Below are 14,766 nucleotides of genomic sequence, written 5' to 3' on the forward strand. Positions count from 1 at the left end.
TGTCCTAGAAAAGGACTTAAGGTTAGCTACCAAGATGTAAATGTGTAATCATACTCCCTTATTAGCAATTAATTAATTTACTAACATGCCGGCATGAATTGATTCATTACAAATAGGGTTAATGATTGGGATACAACGACAACATCTGTCGACAACCATCGTGAGCAGGCCAACAAGAGAGAGAGAGAGAGAGAGAGAGAGAGAGAGAGAGAGAGAGCAACAACGACAACACTAGTACAAACAATTTCCAAGCAACTGCATAACATTAGAGAAAATAAACTTATGATGAAAAAACTGGATTTTACATAAAATACAACAGTCATGATGTTGCGTTACATCAATATGCTGTTTGAGCAACTCCTTATCGAAAAGCCTAACTTGCACATGGAAACGAGCCTTAACCATCGCCCAGCACTCGTGAGTGTCTTTGTTTACAATCTTTCCTCCCCTTCATGCCACCCTTAATCAACGTGAGCGTGCAGGCGACAGGAGCTTTCACTTCCCCTTAACACCGGACCCTTACGCAGCCAGCAGCCAGAACGAGCACGCAACAAAGCGCACACACGCGTGCTTGAGCAGCCCTGGGACTTTGGGGCGGAGTCTGCTGGGACCGATGTGATTTCACTCTGGAGATATCCTTTTCGTACTGCTGGGACCTGTCCCGGCCGCTTAACGGTCGCTCGGGGATGGCTGTGCCGAAGCGAGATAGCACCACACACACACAAACCGCCAGCAGTACGCGAAATTTCCACGAAAAGCGATGGGATGAGATTGGCCGAAGCGGTACGGCAAACGCCGTTCTATCCCACTCGCACGCATACTCTAGCTGTCTCACCCAACACTCAGCCGCAGCAACAATAGCAGCAGCAGCAGCAGCAAGGGTGCGCGCACATGCCGCACAGCAGCGTCGGAGCAGCCCGGACGGACCAAAACGGTTACGATCGTAACTTTGGTCCGTGCGGAAATTTTTCAGTTGGGGTTTTGCAGTCACACGGGACGAACGCTTACAATCTCTGGAGGGATCGAAAGTGTGCATCCGAACCACGGGCGCTAACCTACCGTTCTGCAGTTATCTGTGCGACTTGGGCTGCGTTCTTTGCATCGGCCGAGACTAGTTCTGGCCCAATCCTTCACCTTGACGGTCCTGGTGTGTTACGCGTTGCGTTTGGCAGTCCCACGCGTGGCGCTGAGGTGCAAAACGGTTCGGGTCCATCCATCAGGGGACGGAAGTAGTCTCCAGAGTGTATTCTCGCGGGTCTTCCCATCCTCCAGTACGGGCATGTTGTGGTGTTTGATGGTATCGATAACAAATTGAACGGATTCTGGCCCAAGATACGTTAGCACATATCCATCGCTCCCGCGGGTTGGGGAATTTCCTTCAGGGCAATTGTGTGTGTGTATGTGTATGTTTGTCTGTAGTGCGAGTAACTCTGTTGCTAACGTCACACGGTAGTGCTACCGCGGTGATCTAGTCACCCTTGCTGTGTTGTGTGCGGGATTGTGCTTTAATTTAGTGCGCGTTTTGCAGTGTGTCCGCAGTGCATGTGGTGAAAAAGTGATAATTGTTTTCTGTGAGGGCAGATAGTTTTGCAGTACCAAAAACCAAGCGCGACCCGACCCGCCAGCTTGATCGAATCCACGCGCGGCGGCGGATTCGACCAGCAGCAAACGGAGAAAAATTGTGGTCCACCGTGTACGATAACGGTTTAAAGCTGCGTTCGGACGAGACCGTGCCGGGCTTTAGCTCGGCCTCGCCCTGGCCCACGCTCGAGCTGGAATGGGGCCGGAAGCTCTATCCGTCCTCGGTGCCGCGCGGTGCCAGTGGCATGATGTTCGGCCTGCCACCGACCGGCGCGGACATGAATCAGCCCCGCGGCCCGATGACATCGCTCAAGGAGGAACCGCTCGGTGCCCGCGCCTGGATGCAGCCGGCCGTCGATCAGGCAAAGTAAATACCGTTTCCCGTTGCTACGTTTTAAGTTCGTTTCAGTGTATCAATGCCGTAAAGTGGCCGCAACCGCAGACAGCGTTTTAAATTCTAACGTAAACCATAGTCGGCTGAGCCCAACAAAAGCCCCGCGCGATTGAGCAAATTTTACGCGGTCCATAAATCACCACTCTGCCCGGGACAACCGTCGATGACACTTGCCAGTTCGCGGTTTTTGCGCTCAACAGTAATTAAGATCGCTCGAGGTTGATAAAAACTCGGTGGTGGTGCCCGCTTTACGGACCTAACGGGGGGCTGCTGCCCCCGGTTGCTTGGATGCGGCGAATTTATGATCGCGATTTTACTCGCATAATTTATGTGCTAAATGCGCTCCACTGCGGAGGTTCAACGGCTGAAGGGAGATAGCGAGAGATAGAGAGAGGGGAGTGGTAGTGAAGCTTCCAAACAACCGCGACATGGGCGAGCACATCGATGACGCTGCCCCATCATCAAACCCTTTTCGATAGTATCGGATAGGTAAAAGTTTTGTGTCAGATGCTCGTCCGATTATGTTCTCACTTTATCGTGCAGCTTCGTTTTTATGCACCCCAAACAAAGAGATGGGAGAAAAAACACAACCACGCACGTCTGTAACAGACTCACTTCTAAACAACGGCTTCGCCTGAAAGGTAGGCAAACACACAAACACACCTACAGGCAGAATCAACATCCAGCAGTGGCGTTTGCGTGTGTTGGTAAGGTTAGGTTTCGACTACTCCACCCCCCGCTCAGGGGGCAGCAACCAGATGTTGCGAACGAAGAAAGGATACCCCGAGGGCGTCCGCTGTTAGCAGCAGCAGCAGGAGCAGCACAGCGTCCATCCGGGGGTGTTAAGTGACTAATACGACTGTTTGTTTTAACACCGGTCGCGCTGTTCAGCTCCATAAAGGAGAACGTTCTGCTATCGGGTAGCAGGAGATGGAATGGAGTATCGTTGGAGAAATGGGCAAAATTTGTGCGCAGCGATACTCTTACCGTATAAACCGTTTGATCTGTTCGTGTTCTGCTGTGCTTCCTTCTGATGCCGTTTGGCGTGCAGTTGTTGCGCCCGTAGTACGGTTGATGTGGCAAGTGATTCTTGACAGAGTTTTTTTTTTTGGAGAGCGTTTCATTCGAGGTTTGCTGCCTGTTGGTCATGTTGGTTCGTTGCAATCTTTGCGACCTGTTGTTGCGGGGGGGTTTTCTCTTTCGTCGTCTTCCCCGACGGGGTTTCCGCGTTGTCTATCGTTGGATGATGGGAAAGAACTTTTTGTGTTCTCTGCCCATGTTCAGCGCTTTTTTTGCGTTCGTTACATTGAAAAAGTTGCTCTTGCTGTGTCGATTCACTGCGATAAGATGGTTGTAAGAGGATAAAAGATAAAATCAAGAGATAAATTGGAGCACCATTTAGCACTGGACATGTTTGAAAATAAGCGTTTAGTAAACGGAATTTTTTTAATCTTCTTTCTTCATATTCAATGTTGTTTCAGCATAGAGACTTTTGATAATACACAGTTCAGTATTATTTAAAATAATGGTTGGGTTGTGAGATGACCAAGAAGTGAAGGTCCTTGTCGTGTTGCTAATTGTTAAATATTGTGACCTGAATGTAAAGCTTTACATTAATCTGCTTGTAATCCTTGTTTTATATGTTCCCAGCTTGTTTTGGAACAAATTGTTCTGTTCCACTGTAAACATAACTATTTTATTTAGATCAAAATTTACCTACATGGTACTATGATTTCTAAACGGCCATGCCAACCCGAAAAAGGTTGAAAAGAATTGCTTTATCAAGTAATCAGTCCATAGCGCGTATGTCTCCAGCGTCTAGTACAAGCCAATTTTTATGCGATTAACTTAATATTAAAACAATTCTTTTGGTTAAGATGATGCAAAACCATCCAAAAGCTCATTTTGAAAATATCCATACTACAATGACTATACGAACCATTTCATATTTCATTAACCTTTCATACATACATACAATGCAACGAAAGAAACTAATTTGATGCTTATTAAGAGCCGATAATAAATTGATGAAATCGTCTGCTAATACCAGCGATACGATAATCCACCCAGGCTACATAATTAAACATTGCATGACACGTTGTCACTGTGGCTGTCTTCTCCCAAAATAAGCGTACCATTGTAACGCGTGTTATGTGCTCATTTATTTTTATCCTCTATTTTTTCGTCCTAAGAATATCGATCCCCTACGTAAGGGGGGATGTCATTCTACGTTGCCTTCCTGTGCAGTAGACTTGAGTGGCACTTATTTGTTTCCGAATTATGGGCTTCGCTCACCTGTTTTGCCAAAAATAATTCATTAATATTGTCCACACGAGGCATGTTTCGTGTGTAGGTTGTTTCGTCCTCGACATATCGTCGGTCCATTTTGGGAAAGGTTAGGTTAATTGTGTGCCTTTGTCCTCGGAGGGATTTGATATGAGATTAGTGGATGTCTATTTTCGTTTGGGTAGTTATTTGTCTCCTTTGTCAATAATAGACCAGACAAAAAGGACAACGGTCCGCTAAATGTCACGGTTCATTAATTCACTGTAAATGAATACAAATGGAAATGACTCAAAAGATAAACAAAAATACTCATTAAATTAAGTATCACATTTTATACGGTTATTGCATAAGAATCATCTTCAAGCTATCACTTGACGAACACTGCTTAACTATGCCGTCTCGCTGTGTTTTAACTATCACAGCACTATGTTTCCAATCAATTACGACTGCACACGATTCTAAACGATCCATTCACCACTCTGATTCTCACACATCATCACACCACACCAAAAACCATCAAAAGCGAGCATATCATCAAAGCAATTGCAACGCCATAATTCGGCACATGAACATTGGCCCATAAAAACAAAAAAAGGGGAAGATGCTCGTTTTTTGGAGTATCATTTACCCCCAACAGTCCTCTTGCCACCATTCCCGCCCAAATGTGCGCGATGTGGGAGTTGTCAGTGCACGGTTTTCGATTCGATGAAAGCTATCCCCCGCCGTGATGTGATCTAGTCGAGTGATGACGCACTCCCGGGTGCGGGAGAGAAAGACGTCGCCATTGAAGCACGGGCGACTGGCTGGGGTCGGGAGGAAACCGATTAACATCGTTCATCGCACCGAAATTGCACCATCCGAGAATGTGGTCGATTGTGGATGGTCTGATGTGTTTGTGCTGATGAGAGCGTCAACATCAACATCGTCAGCGTAACGAAGCAGGCTCGTACCGGGGCGTCTGTCCCGGTGTGTTGCCCGACCGGCCGCCGACCCGATAACGCTCCGTATAATGATGAGGTTAAATTCAAATTCAATTAATCCTACCTCAACCGTAGAATGTGGAAGAAGAGATTGAGTGTGGTACCGCTCGAGACAACCGAGAGCTCGAACGATAGTTGTATTTTACGCCCAGCACACCATGTTCAGGAATGAGTTGCATGTGGATGTCGAGGCTTCCGACACACACATACAAATTGTGGTTAGGTTAGGCATTTGTATGGCAAAGACCAACGGTTTATGGTTTCATCAAGTGTCGGTTAATGATGCTTGACGGTAAATAGGCAGCTTGGCGTGTGCATTGGTTTACCACACAAACCCCGAACGAGCCTTATTGGCACGGATTGCTGTGGCATTTTCGGAAAGTGCGGTGTGGCTTTCTGGGCGTTTGTCGACATATGGTGAAGGGAAATTAATTTTCATCGAATCAGAACGTGCTGGTTGCTCATTTGATTGCCACTGAGTTCAATCCGAGTTGGTGAGAGTGAGGATTAAATTATCAATAGGTTAATGTGGAAATTGATATGGTGGCTTCAGGGTTTGTCAGTTTCGTTGTATTTTGTGTGTTCATTTAAATACTTAAAAATTAACGTTCTATTTGAAAATAGTTGAAATTTTACTAGATTTAATTTTCTCAAACACTTGAAGAAACAATATTTCATAATGTAATGTTGTAATAGAAAACTTGTCCTGCCCTACAAAACTCCAGCCGTAACATTTCTTCAATATATTGCTAAATCTTATATTGATTATCTTTTAAAAGTAATTTCTAGTTCATTTCTGTTTAATTTATCTGGTTTATAATTTTGAATTTAATAAAAAAAATCAACTCATTTTCTGAATTTGAAACTGAAACCAGGATTTTCTGAAAAAATAGTAATTGCCTTCTTCTTCAAATTCCGAGTGACTACTGAACTTGTCTTCTAAAGTCAATTTCCAAAAAAACTTGCTCAAACAATTGCCACAATTATTTTTTCAAAGTTGTATGTTAAACTATCTGTTATGCGAACTTCATTAAAGCTGTCAAATCTTGAAAAAACCCCTGTCTTGTTAACCATCAAATTAATTCATTTTGAAACACACAACAATCACGTACCGGTTAAACAGTAATTATCAGTTTCAAAGCCATAATACGCTTGCTTAAAAACAATAACACCGGAAAAACGCTTTTCCCCACTCTATGTTCACAATGAGACACACAAATTGCACCCAAATTGGTTGCGATTTACCGACCACTAATCGAATTCCATCCGCTTCCAAGTAGCATAATCGAATTAAAACACCGCGAAAACGGGCAACAAACCGCACGAACCGCGGTGAGTATTTAATTTGCAGCACCACCACGCGACCATTACCAATTGCAATAATTTGTTCGGTTATCTTTCGCCCCCCTTCGCCGACCTCGCCGACTTCGGTGGATGAAAGTTCCACCAAATCAAATCATATTTGTCACGAGCGGTACTGGATAAAATTATCACTTTATCGCGAATCGCGAAACGACGATGAAATACCACCCTCTCATACCCTCCCACGGTGCACGATGTGCAGCGTTTGCCGATTGGGATTAATTTTGTGCTAGCATGTGCTGATGGTGGTGCATGTACGGCGGTCGATGATCGTTCGCTGATCTGTCAATCGACGGCTCAATTAATGTCGCGAGTAATTAAAATTAAACCTTGCAGTGTCCACGCTGCGGTGTGTCACGCTTTAAGTGGGTTTAAAGGTATGGAGAATACAAAATCGGGAGGAAAACTTGCAACCTGTCCATCTGGAATTGAATATTTCATCTCCAATTTCAATTGAAGCGTAGCAAAAACTGTTCTAGAACATTATGTCACCTACATGACAAGTTGGGCACATTTGCCGTGTTTAAGGTAGATCAATTTAGTAGGAAGTGTTTTTTTTTGTGTTGTATTTCTACAATGTTCTACATACTTCATTCAAGATGCGGTCGAACATTTGTCAGAACCGGGCAGTAAGTCATTCGATCATACATCTTTTCTCTTCCCCGTCGATGTACGCTTTTTGAACCGACACAAAAAACCTCAAACCATCTTCCTTCCCTTACCGCATTGGGTCCAACGGGTGAGTTATTGCACGTTCGTCTTTTTCGGATGGCTCCCCAGCGAGTTCCAATGAATATCCTCCCGCTGCACTTGTCTTCGGATGCGCTGTCAGTGTAAGGGTTTTGCGGGACATTTTTTTTTTTCGTCCATCTCTCGTCCTTCCTTTCTCTATGAACTGACAACTGACTGTGTTCACTGCTGATATTGCGTTGTACGATCTCCGAACAATTGAACATCGTAATTCAATTATTCAACCGACACCAGGCCTGCAATAGTTCTAGCTCCAGAGCTACGAACCCTTTCGATAACCTCCCATATTGAGGTTTCTTTTTTGTTCGTTCTGATATGTCCTCGAAGCTATGTGTACCAACAAAAAAAAACATTCAACATTCGGGATGCTTTATGTCTTTCACTTTCGATTGTGATTTTCGGGTCGGGTGGAACTTAAACGCTCATGTCCACTTCAATTTTCTAGCACGTGCTACCACGGGTATAGTTTGAAATTCTAAACGAAAGATGTCAAATATAGAAGCCGGGGTACATTGTATAAGCACTGCACATACATACGCTCCTTTTACCACTCATACATTATTATTGATCCCAGCAGATATCCATGCGTTTGGCTTTGCCTCAAACGAGATGCTCCGAAATGGGTTCTTCTCGGAACGGTCACCAGTGAAGTCCGAGTGTTTCACAATATATCAAACCGATAAACTTGATTAGTAACCAATTTAAATTGGTCACACTCGTAAAGAATGAACAACTTCAGGTTTAGTCGATGGGAGCGAGGACTTCCCTCCAATCGTTGGGCAACGATGTGTTCTCCATTTGAACAAGGCCACCTTCAGCCAGCGTAGGCAATAAGCGTTTCACTCGGTGCCCGAGCCCAGACTAGTGCTAAAGGCTAATTTCGGCCTAATTCGCCAAAGCGGAAACGGCTCGAAAGAACGATTCCAATGTAGTGTGGTGGGTGCTATTGCTCGAGTTGCCTAGTCATATGCATGGTTCAGGGCTAGAGGATCACATATTTTCTTTATTGCCCTGTCTCGCTGGTGTCGTACGTAATTTGCGTGCGTGACCCGTAACGCCGTTGGGCTCAGGCTAACCACAGACCAGATGTTTCAGTGTACAACATTGCAACGATATCCAAGCAGTGGAACGTCAGCTATAAAACCCTTCGGAATGCACTGAGTTTGTGAAGGGAAATGCAAACAATAAGAGTGCTTCCAACACCACTGGTCGGTGTCTCATATCGCCAGGACATTGTGCCTACAACCTGGCACTGAAAAACAAGGATATAAATTCTGAGAAAAAGTGTTTTGTATGAGTTTTTGGATTTTATTTCCTTTTAAAGCCAGCCTTCCTTTGATAAATTAAGAGATAATACTCTCCTATTTCATCGTACTATCCATAATTTGACATTTATCTGTCGAACAGCTTTGACAGCTCTTGTTATACGGTCGAGTATAACTCAACTTCCAACACCATAAAGATTTGCATCGCTTGTAAATAAACCCAAACGCACAAGCAATTAGACCTTTATCGTCCATTGAAGGCGATGAATTATATCACACAGCTTCTAGCACAGCTTCTGCACCAGCTCAAACCGGGCCAGTTAAACAAACATCCCAAACCTCAATCAACACCTCCACGCACCGTCCCGCAGTTTCACCTGCAGTTGGTGCAGTTTTTTCTCCGACAAGCCCATTCCGCGCACAATTTCACTCTCTCTGTCTCTCTCACTTGAGCTCGATCCCTCGAAGCATGAAGCTGTACATCACACACTTCCGATCGGAATAGACTGGACCCTCCCGCGGGGGGATATCGGTAGTGAGCATAACCCATCACGATGCACCTCCTATTCATCCTCCTTCTCCTCAACATCACTAACCAGAGCTGCAATTCAAATCGAACTGCAAGTACGGAAACGGTAATAACGCTGTTTCGGTCAAACCGCCACCATGTTCGCCAATTTATGTTTCGCCGACACCCGACGCGGCCTGCGCCAGTCCGTTTTTGCCCGCTGGGGTATTATCAATATTTCGATGAAATTTTATTGGCTGTACGTTTTGAATAAATTTGTACTGCTTTGCAATGCTAATGGTAGTAGCAGTCGGTGCTCGGCGTTAATGACTGGCCAGGCGAGAGAGGCGGACTGACAGAAGGACGGAACACATACACAACATTGTAGATACAGATACAGCACACTGTGGTTGTGGTTTTGTGGCTGACAAAGCTTTTGTGTCAATTCCGAGCGGAACTATCTCGTGTGAAACTAGTGTGGGTGTAATTTTGCACACTACGATTTACGCGAGTTTTCCGCGAACCATGTTTGAATCGCACTGGGAGTCTACTGGGACAGGCACTCAAAAAGTAGAGGACATCTGACGCCGCTAACAAAGATGATGTGTTGTGGCCGCGTTTGACTCTTAGTTGCGTACGGTACGGTGAGTTCTTGCCTGATTCTTGCCTGATAAAGACATTGCATTCGCCCCCAGAGGCTGTTGACGGTGTGCTGTCGTTAGAATTGGCGCTGCCTGCGCGCACAGGGGCACTCTTCGCGTCAGCCCGTTTCTTAATTGCCGAGGGTGTGGAGGCCTAGAGTGGACGGCATTATAAGCAGGACGCACAGGGGAAGCAGTTATCATAAATTTAATATCGGTAAGCTGTTCTCCACTGTGCACCGCCGGAAAGTGTAGCCGGAAAGACCGAAAGGACCATCTCGACGGTTCGGTACGTTTGCAGACCCTGCAGGCGGCCCAGCTATGATAACCGGCGAGCAACACCGTATCGTTTAGCGAACGTTTGGCATTGCAGAGAGCACGCATTTCGTGGCACCGAAATTCCCGTGAACGCCGAGGACGCAGTGTTAGCTGAAGCGTACAGTGTACAGTTCAATTAAATTTTACAGCTCTCCAGTCGAAGTCAGTTCCGCTTTCGAGGAGCGCATGATGCTTTGGCGACCATGCGGTACGGTTAGTCTACCTTCCAGGCGTGGGACTTTTCGCTTTGGAAAACGGTTTTAGCGGCACGGCGATACATAAACACTGCTCGATATGCTTTCAAATCTTAATTCACGTCTCTTTCCCGTTTCGCTCTCTCTCTCTCTCTCACACACACAGCTTGGGCATTGGACGGGCACACTTTGAGAAGCAGCCGCCAAGCAATCTGCGAAAGTCGAACTTCTTCCACTTCGTGGTCGCCCTGTACGATCGTGCCGGTCAGCCCATCGAAATCGAGCGGACCGCTTTCATCGGCTTCATCGAGAAGGATCAGGTAAGCAGCGGTGGTGGAGAATAGGTCGGTCGAAGACACGCAACAGTCCCCACGCAGCGGTCGGCACGAGCGTCCTTATGCCTGCCGGGAAGTCACCAGCTAAAGCTAACAATGAGTTTTTCTCTCTCTCTCTCTCTCTCTCTCTCTCTCTCTCTCTCTCTCTCTCTCTCTCTCTCTCTCTCGCTTAAATCCCAATCGCAGGAACCGGATGGCCAGAAGACGAACAACGGCATCCAGTACCGGTTGCAGCTGCTCTACGCTAATGGTAAGTAGTGCCCGGAAGTGCACGCCCAGTATACATCCTGCGATACTGCGGGCTCTCCCAAAGGAGTCCTCTTCCCGAAGTAGGTAAAGTTTTAATTAGCCCAAACGATCGTCCAGAAGGCCGCGAATGTGTGTGTGTGGGATGTGTCATGTGCAAACAGGACATGGTGCATAATTTATGCAAATGGTGCCCACCGAGCAGAATTCCACCGTGATGCGGTGCTGAATCCTACCGCCTGCTTTTGGTGTGGCGCAACAAATTAGCGAATGTTTTAGCACACCTGGAAAAGGAGAAGGCTTCCTCGTGTATAATCATGTATTACCAGTGGAGCTTAATCAGGTACAGAAGAGAAGCAAACGAACCAAAAAATCTCTTTTTTTTGGTTGCAATAAAAATAAAAACCAAAGCATAACGAACAACTTTGGAGACAAGCGAAGAGCGCATAACAAACGCATACCATAAGCATTGCTGTAAAACTCAACGGGAAGAGACACGCGCCCGTTCGCTTGCCCAAGATACCGGGATAATCCAACAGAATAGAGCTGGAGCTCTGATACGCTTGGTTTAGCATAATTGCATAATTCATACGCGATTCCTGAGTTGGATTTGCGGGCGTATGTTTGCACATTGTTAACGTGCTGTCGGGTACAGGTAAAAGTGTGCAGAAAAATGTAAGCGTGCCATGGCAGCGCTGTCCCATGTTTATCGGTGCAATTTTTATCCGGTGAACATTTTGGAGATGGTTTGGTAGTGTGTGTGTTTTTTTATACAGATCTGGCCCCAGGTGACACGCGAATTCTCGGGAGAATACAGATTATAGTTGCTGGAAATAACAAAACTACAGATACTGGAGAAGATAGTGTTATCTAGTTCAAATAAACCCATCAACTCAATAAGATAAGTTTACACCACATATTAACCCGAACGTCATATTTGTTGGGATGTATAGCCTTAAATAAAGCAGGGATTATTTAACCATTAATGTCCACCAACGACTACTACTAGTGAGTCCCGATACGTAAACCAGTTGATGGGGTTGTTTATGTGACGCTATAAAGGACGCTCACGCGAATCCTTTTGCCCATTTTTCATAATTGTATCGTCCCTGGTGCAGATAAACTGGCCAATCATTCCCCAAGGGTTATTGGCTTTAGTTTAGCCTGTAGAGCTCCGGGGATAGATAGCGCCTCGGAAGTCGGTAACAAATGACCAATGGCTATTTTACGATGTCGTTTCCCTCATTTTAGATTGCCGTACGTGAAACAAGGATTTGAAGGAGGGTTAGGTGTGTTTTTGTTTATAATAAATCAAACAAACAATTACGTCCTGCGGTGCAATGTCATCCCCTGGCAAACCTAGCATCCAAAGTGTCCAAGGTGTCTATGAGTGGCCTCGGGCAAATATAATCCCATGAAAACACTTTTCCTTCACGGTTGCCGTGATGGGATCGTGTATGGTCAACTTCTGGGTTTCTAAGGAACCAAATTAAATCACCCACTCCAGCTAGAAACCATTTGAAAGTATGCAAAACTTCTGGCGTGCCTTTTCTTCCCTAACACATGGTTTTATGGCAGCGCATACGTGAAAGAAGAGTTTGGATATAGAGGAATAGGATGCCTTTTCATACTGCAACCCTCCACAACTCCGACAGCGCATGACATAAACAAATAAGATTTTGAAACTCACCCTTGAAACAATGGTTACCACACCACCACAGCTTTATAACCACGACACTGGTCAATTGGTTGCCTTTCCAACTGGCAACGAGCAACTTTTTTATCTCCTTAATTTATCCAATTAAAATTAAGTGTTTTGATTCTGTGCCGGCGTCGAAGCGACCAAGCAGGAGAAATAGAGAGAAAGACTTCACACGAAGAAGGATTCCTTTGGGACGTGTGAGTGGTCAGAAGCAGTATTTGAATAGCCACATGGAGCCATTCCCGGTAGAAGGTGAACAGTATGCTTAGATTTTGCTGGTTTATGGTGTTTTCAATTATTGAGCAGCATTAGACTAAATCTTATTACATTGCAAAAACCCGGACGGCAGCAGTTCGAAGTAGCTCCAGCAGTTCCGGGAGTAGTGTTATTAAATTTGGAACCATTTTATAGTTGCTGGAGGGTGAGGTAGCTCCCGCCTCCAGGACAAGAGGAAATCGAATCGAACCTACGGGTTTGATTATATCGCTGCATTCTTATTGTATTGTATAGTTGTGTTTTTGTCGGGTTTTCTTTACGTATTCTTCTCGCTCTTCTTTACAGGTGCCCGCCAGGAACAGGACATCTTCGTGCGACTGATCGACTCGGTTACGAAACAGGTAAGAGGCATCAGAAAACATGTTCCCGAATTGCATACCCAGGCCAAGTCCATCGCGTTGTGGTTCAACTGAAATGCCCTCTGGTTGGTGTTTTTAGAAGCTCATAGAATCTAACGATCTTAGCTGCAACCTACTACGAGACGGTTTAGAAATGTTCAAAATCGCACTTTGCTCCATAAAACTGTCAGCGGGGAAAGAAACGACTTGTGGTGAATAATTGAAACCGACAGCTCGCTATCCAATTCCGATAACAATTGCAAAACCCAGCCGTAAATGACCGTACGCCAGCCGTGCAAAGTGCACAAGTGCATTTCGAAAGAATATTCCAGCCCTGCACTTTCTCTACACTTCAATACTTAATGCCCGACTGACTGCTCCGTCCGTGAGCTGGGTACTTCAACGAACCGATCTGCTTCATACGTATCCCGGGCAAGTCAATTATTTACACTTTTCTAAACAATTTACTTCTCTACACACACGGAAAGGTCAGCACGGCCAGAACAAAACTATCAATTTCCCGATTTCCGTGCCGAGATGCGGCGTTATAGCAATATAAAACTAACAACTTCATCCCAATCATTCCGATCTTCCGCGTGTGTTGTACACCGAGACGGAGGCACTTCCTGACGTTCGACTGGTGCGTGTGAGGCTATCTATCATTCACATGCGACACCCCACCCGGCGTCATCCACCTAACGACCTCCTGTGTGGAAAGCGATTCCAACGTGTTTGACATTTGTAGCCGAGGGTTAAGAAAAACTCGCTGTCTCTCGCGTTGCCTAGGTAATCGCGTAGCCAGTTGCCCATATGTCAGCCCGAGCTCGGCTAGAGCGACGCCCGAATGCAAGAGCGACAGTTGTTGTATTTCGGTGACAGGGTGTGCTATGGCGTGTTTCGGTAGTGAATCAAATCAAAAATTAACGCCTCATTTGATACAATTCGTACTGGGGCGAAGAGGACGAGACGACTCTTACTTTTTGGGGGACGAAATCGTGCTACGAAGTAACTCGCCCGCGATGTTGGGTAGGGTTCGTTGTTACCCGTGTGTCAAGTGCTTTGCCGGGCGAGGCGCACAACACAACAATGGATGTTTTGATTGGAATGCACTTTGCAATACAGTGGTGCTGGTGGTGGTGGGATTGAGCACTGCCCGAAGTTCATTATATTCGCCGTACGCTTTCTTAATGAAGTCGACAATCGGCGAATGATAAATGTCGTCCGAGGGAGAAGGGGTTTGACAGTTGTCGTTAGTGTGATTCGTGGTACACGACTGTCCATATGGTAGCAATTGAGGCTGGCAGTAGGGAACGTTCGCTAATTTCTCGTGGCCGTACGAGTGACAGATTTTGGATGCATGGTCCAAGTCATAAATCATTACTCGGAATAAGAACACATCATACGATGGTGTTGGAATAGAACAAAATGATTCCTATTAAAATGTATACTAGTGAAGAGTTCTCCAAAAAGAATCATAATTACCTGATTTCTACCAATAGCTCTTGTTTACAAAGCAGCTTTCATGAAATCCTCGATCATTAATAAACCCTAACTAACCCACAAACATGCTGTTGTACAATCCTCCAAAAC

At 45.5% G+C, this 14,766-nt stretch overlaps 1 protein-coding gene across 5 annotated transcripts in view; it reads left to right on the forward strand.

Annotated features, from left to right (window-relative positions):
• The first annotated feature begins 951 nt into the window (after nucleotides 1-951).
• The window catches only part of LOC1278255 (transcription factor collier), a 54,298-nt gene continuing 40,483 nt past the window's right edge, over nucleotides 952-14,766 (forward strand). For 4 of the 5 annotated variants that reach the window (XR_009766137.1, XM_061658236.1, XM_061658237.1 and 1 more), the window contains exons 1-4: nucleotides 953-1,948; nucleotides 10,446-10,599; nucleotides 10,801-10,864; nucleotides 13,124-13,179. Coding sequence is in view for 4 of the 5 variants with exons in the window: in XM_061658236.1 (XP_061514220.1) it covers nucleotides 1,827-1,948; nucleotides 10,446-10,599; nucleotides 10,801-10,864; nucleotides 13,124-13,179 (396 nt within the window). In the remaining variant the exon portion in view is untranslated. Of the gene's footprint in view, nucleotides 1,949-10,445; nucleotides 10,600-10,800; nucleotides 10,865-13,123; nucleotides 13,180-14,766 lie in introns of all 5 variants that reach the window. The other variant, XM_061658238.1, reaches the window with a different exon arrangement.

Source organism: Anopheles gambiae, chromosome 3, assembly GCF_943734735.2.
Source record: "Anopheles gambiae chromosome 3, idAnoGambNW_F1_1, whole genome shotgun sequence".
Classification (NCBI taxonomy): Eukaryota; Metazoa; Arthropoda; class Insecta; order Diptera; family Culicidae; genus Anopheles; species Anopheles gambiae.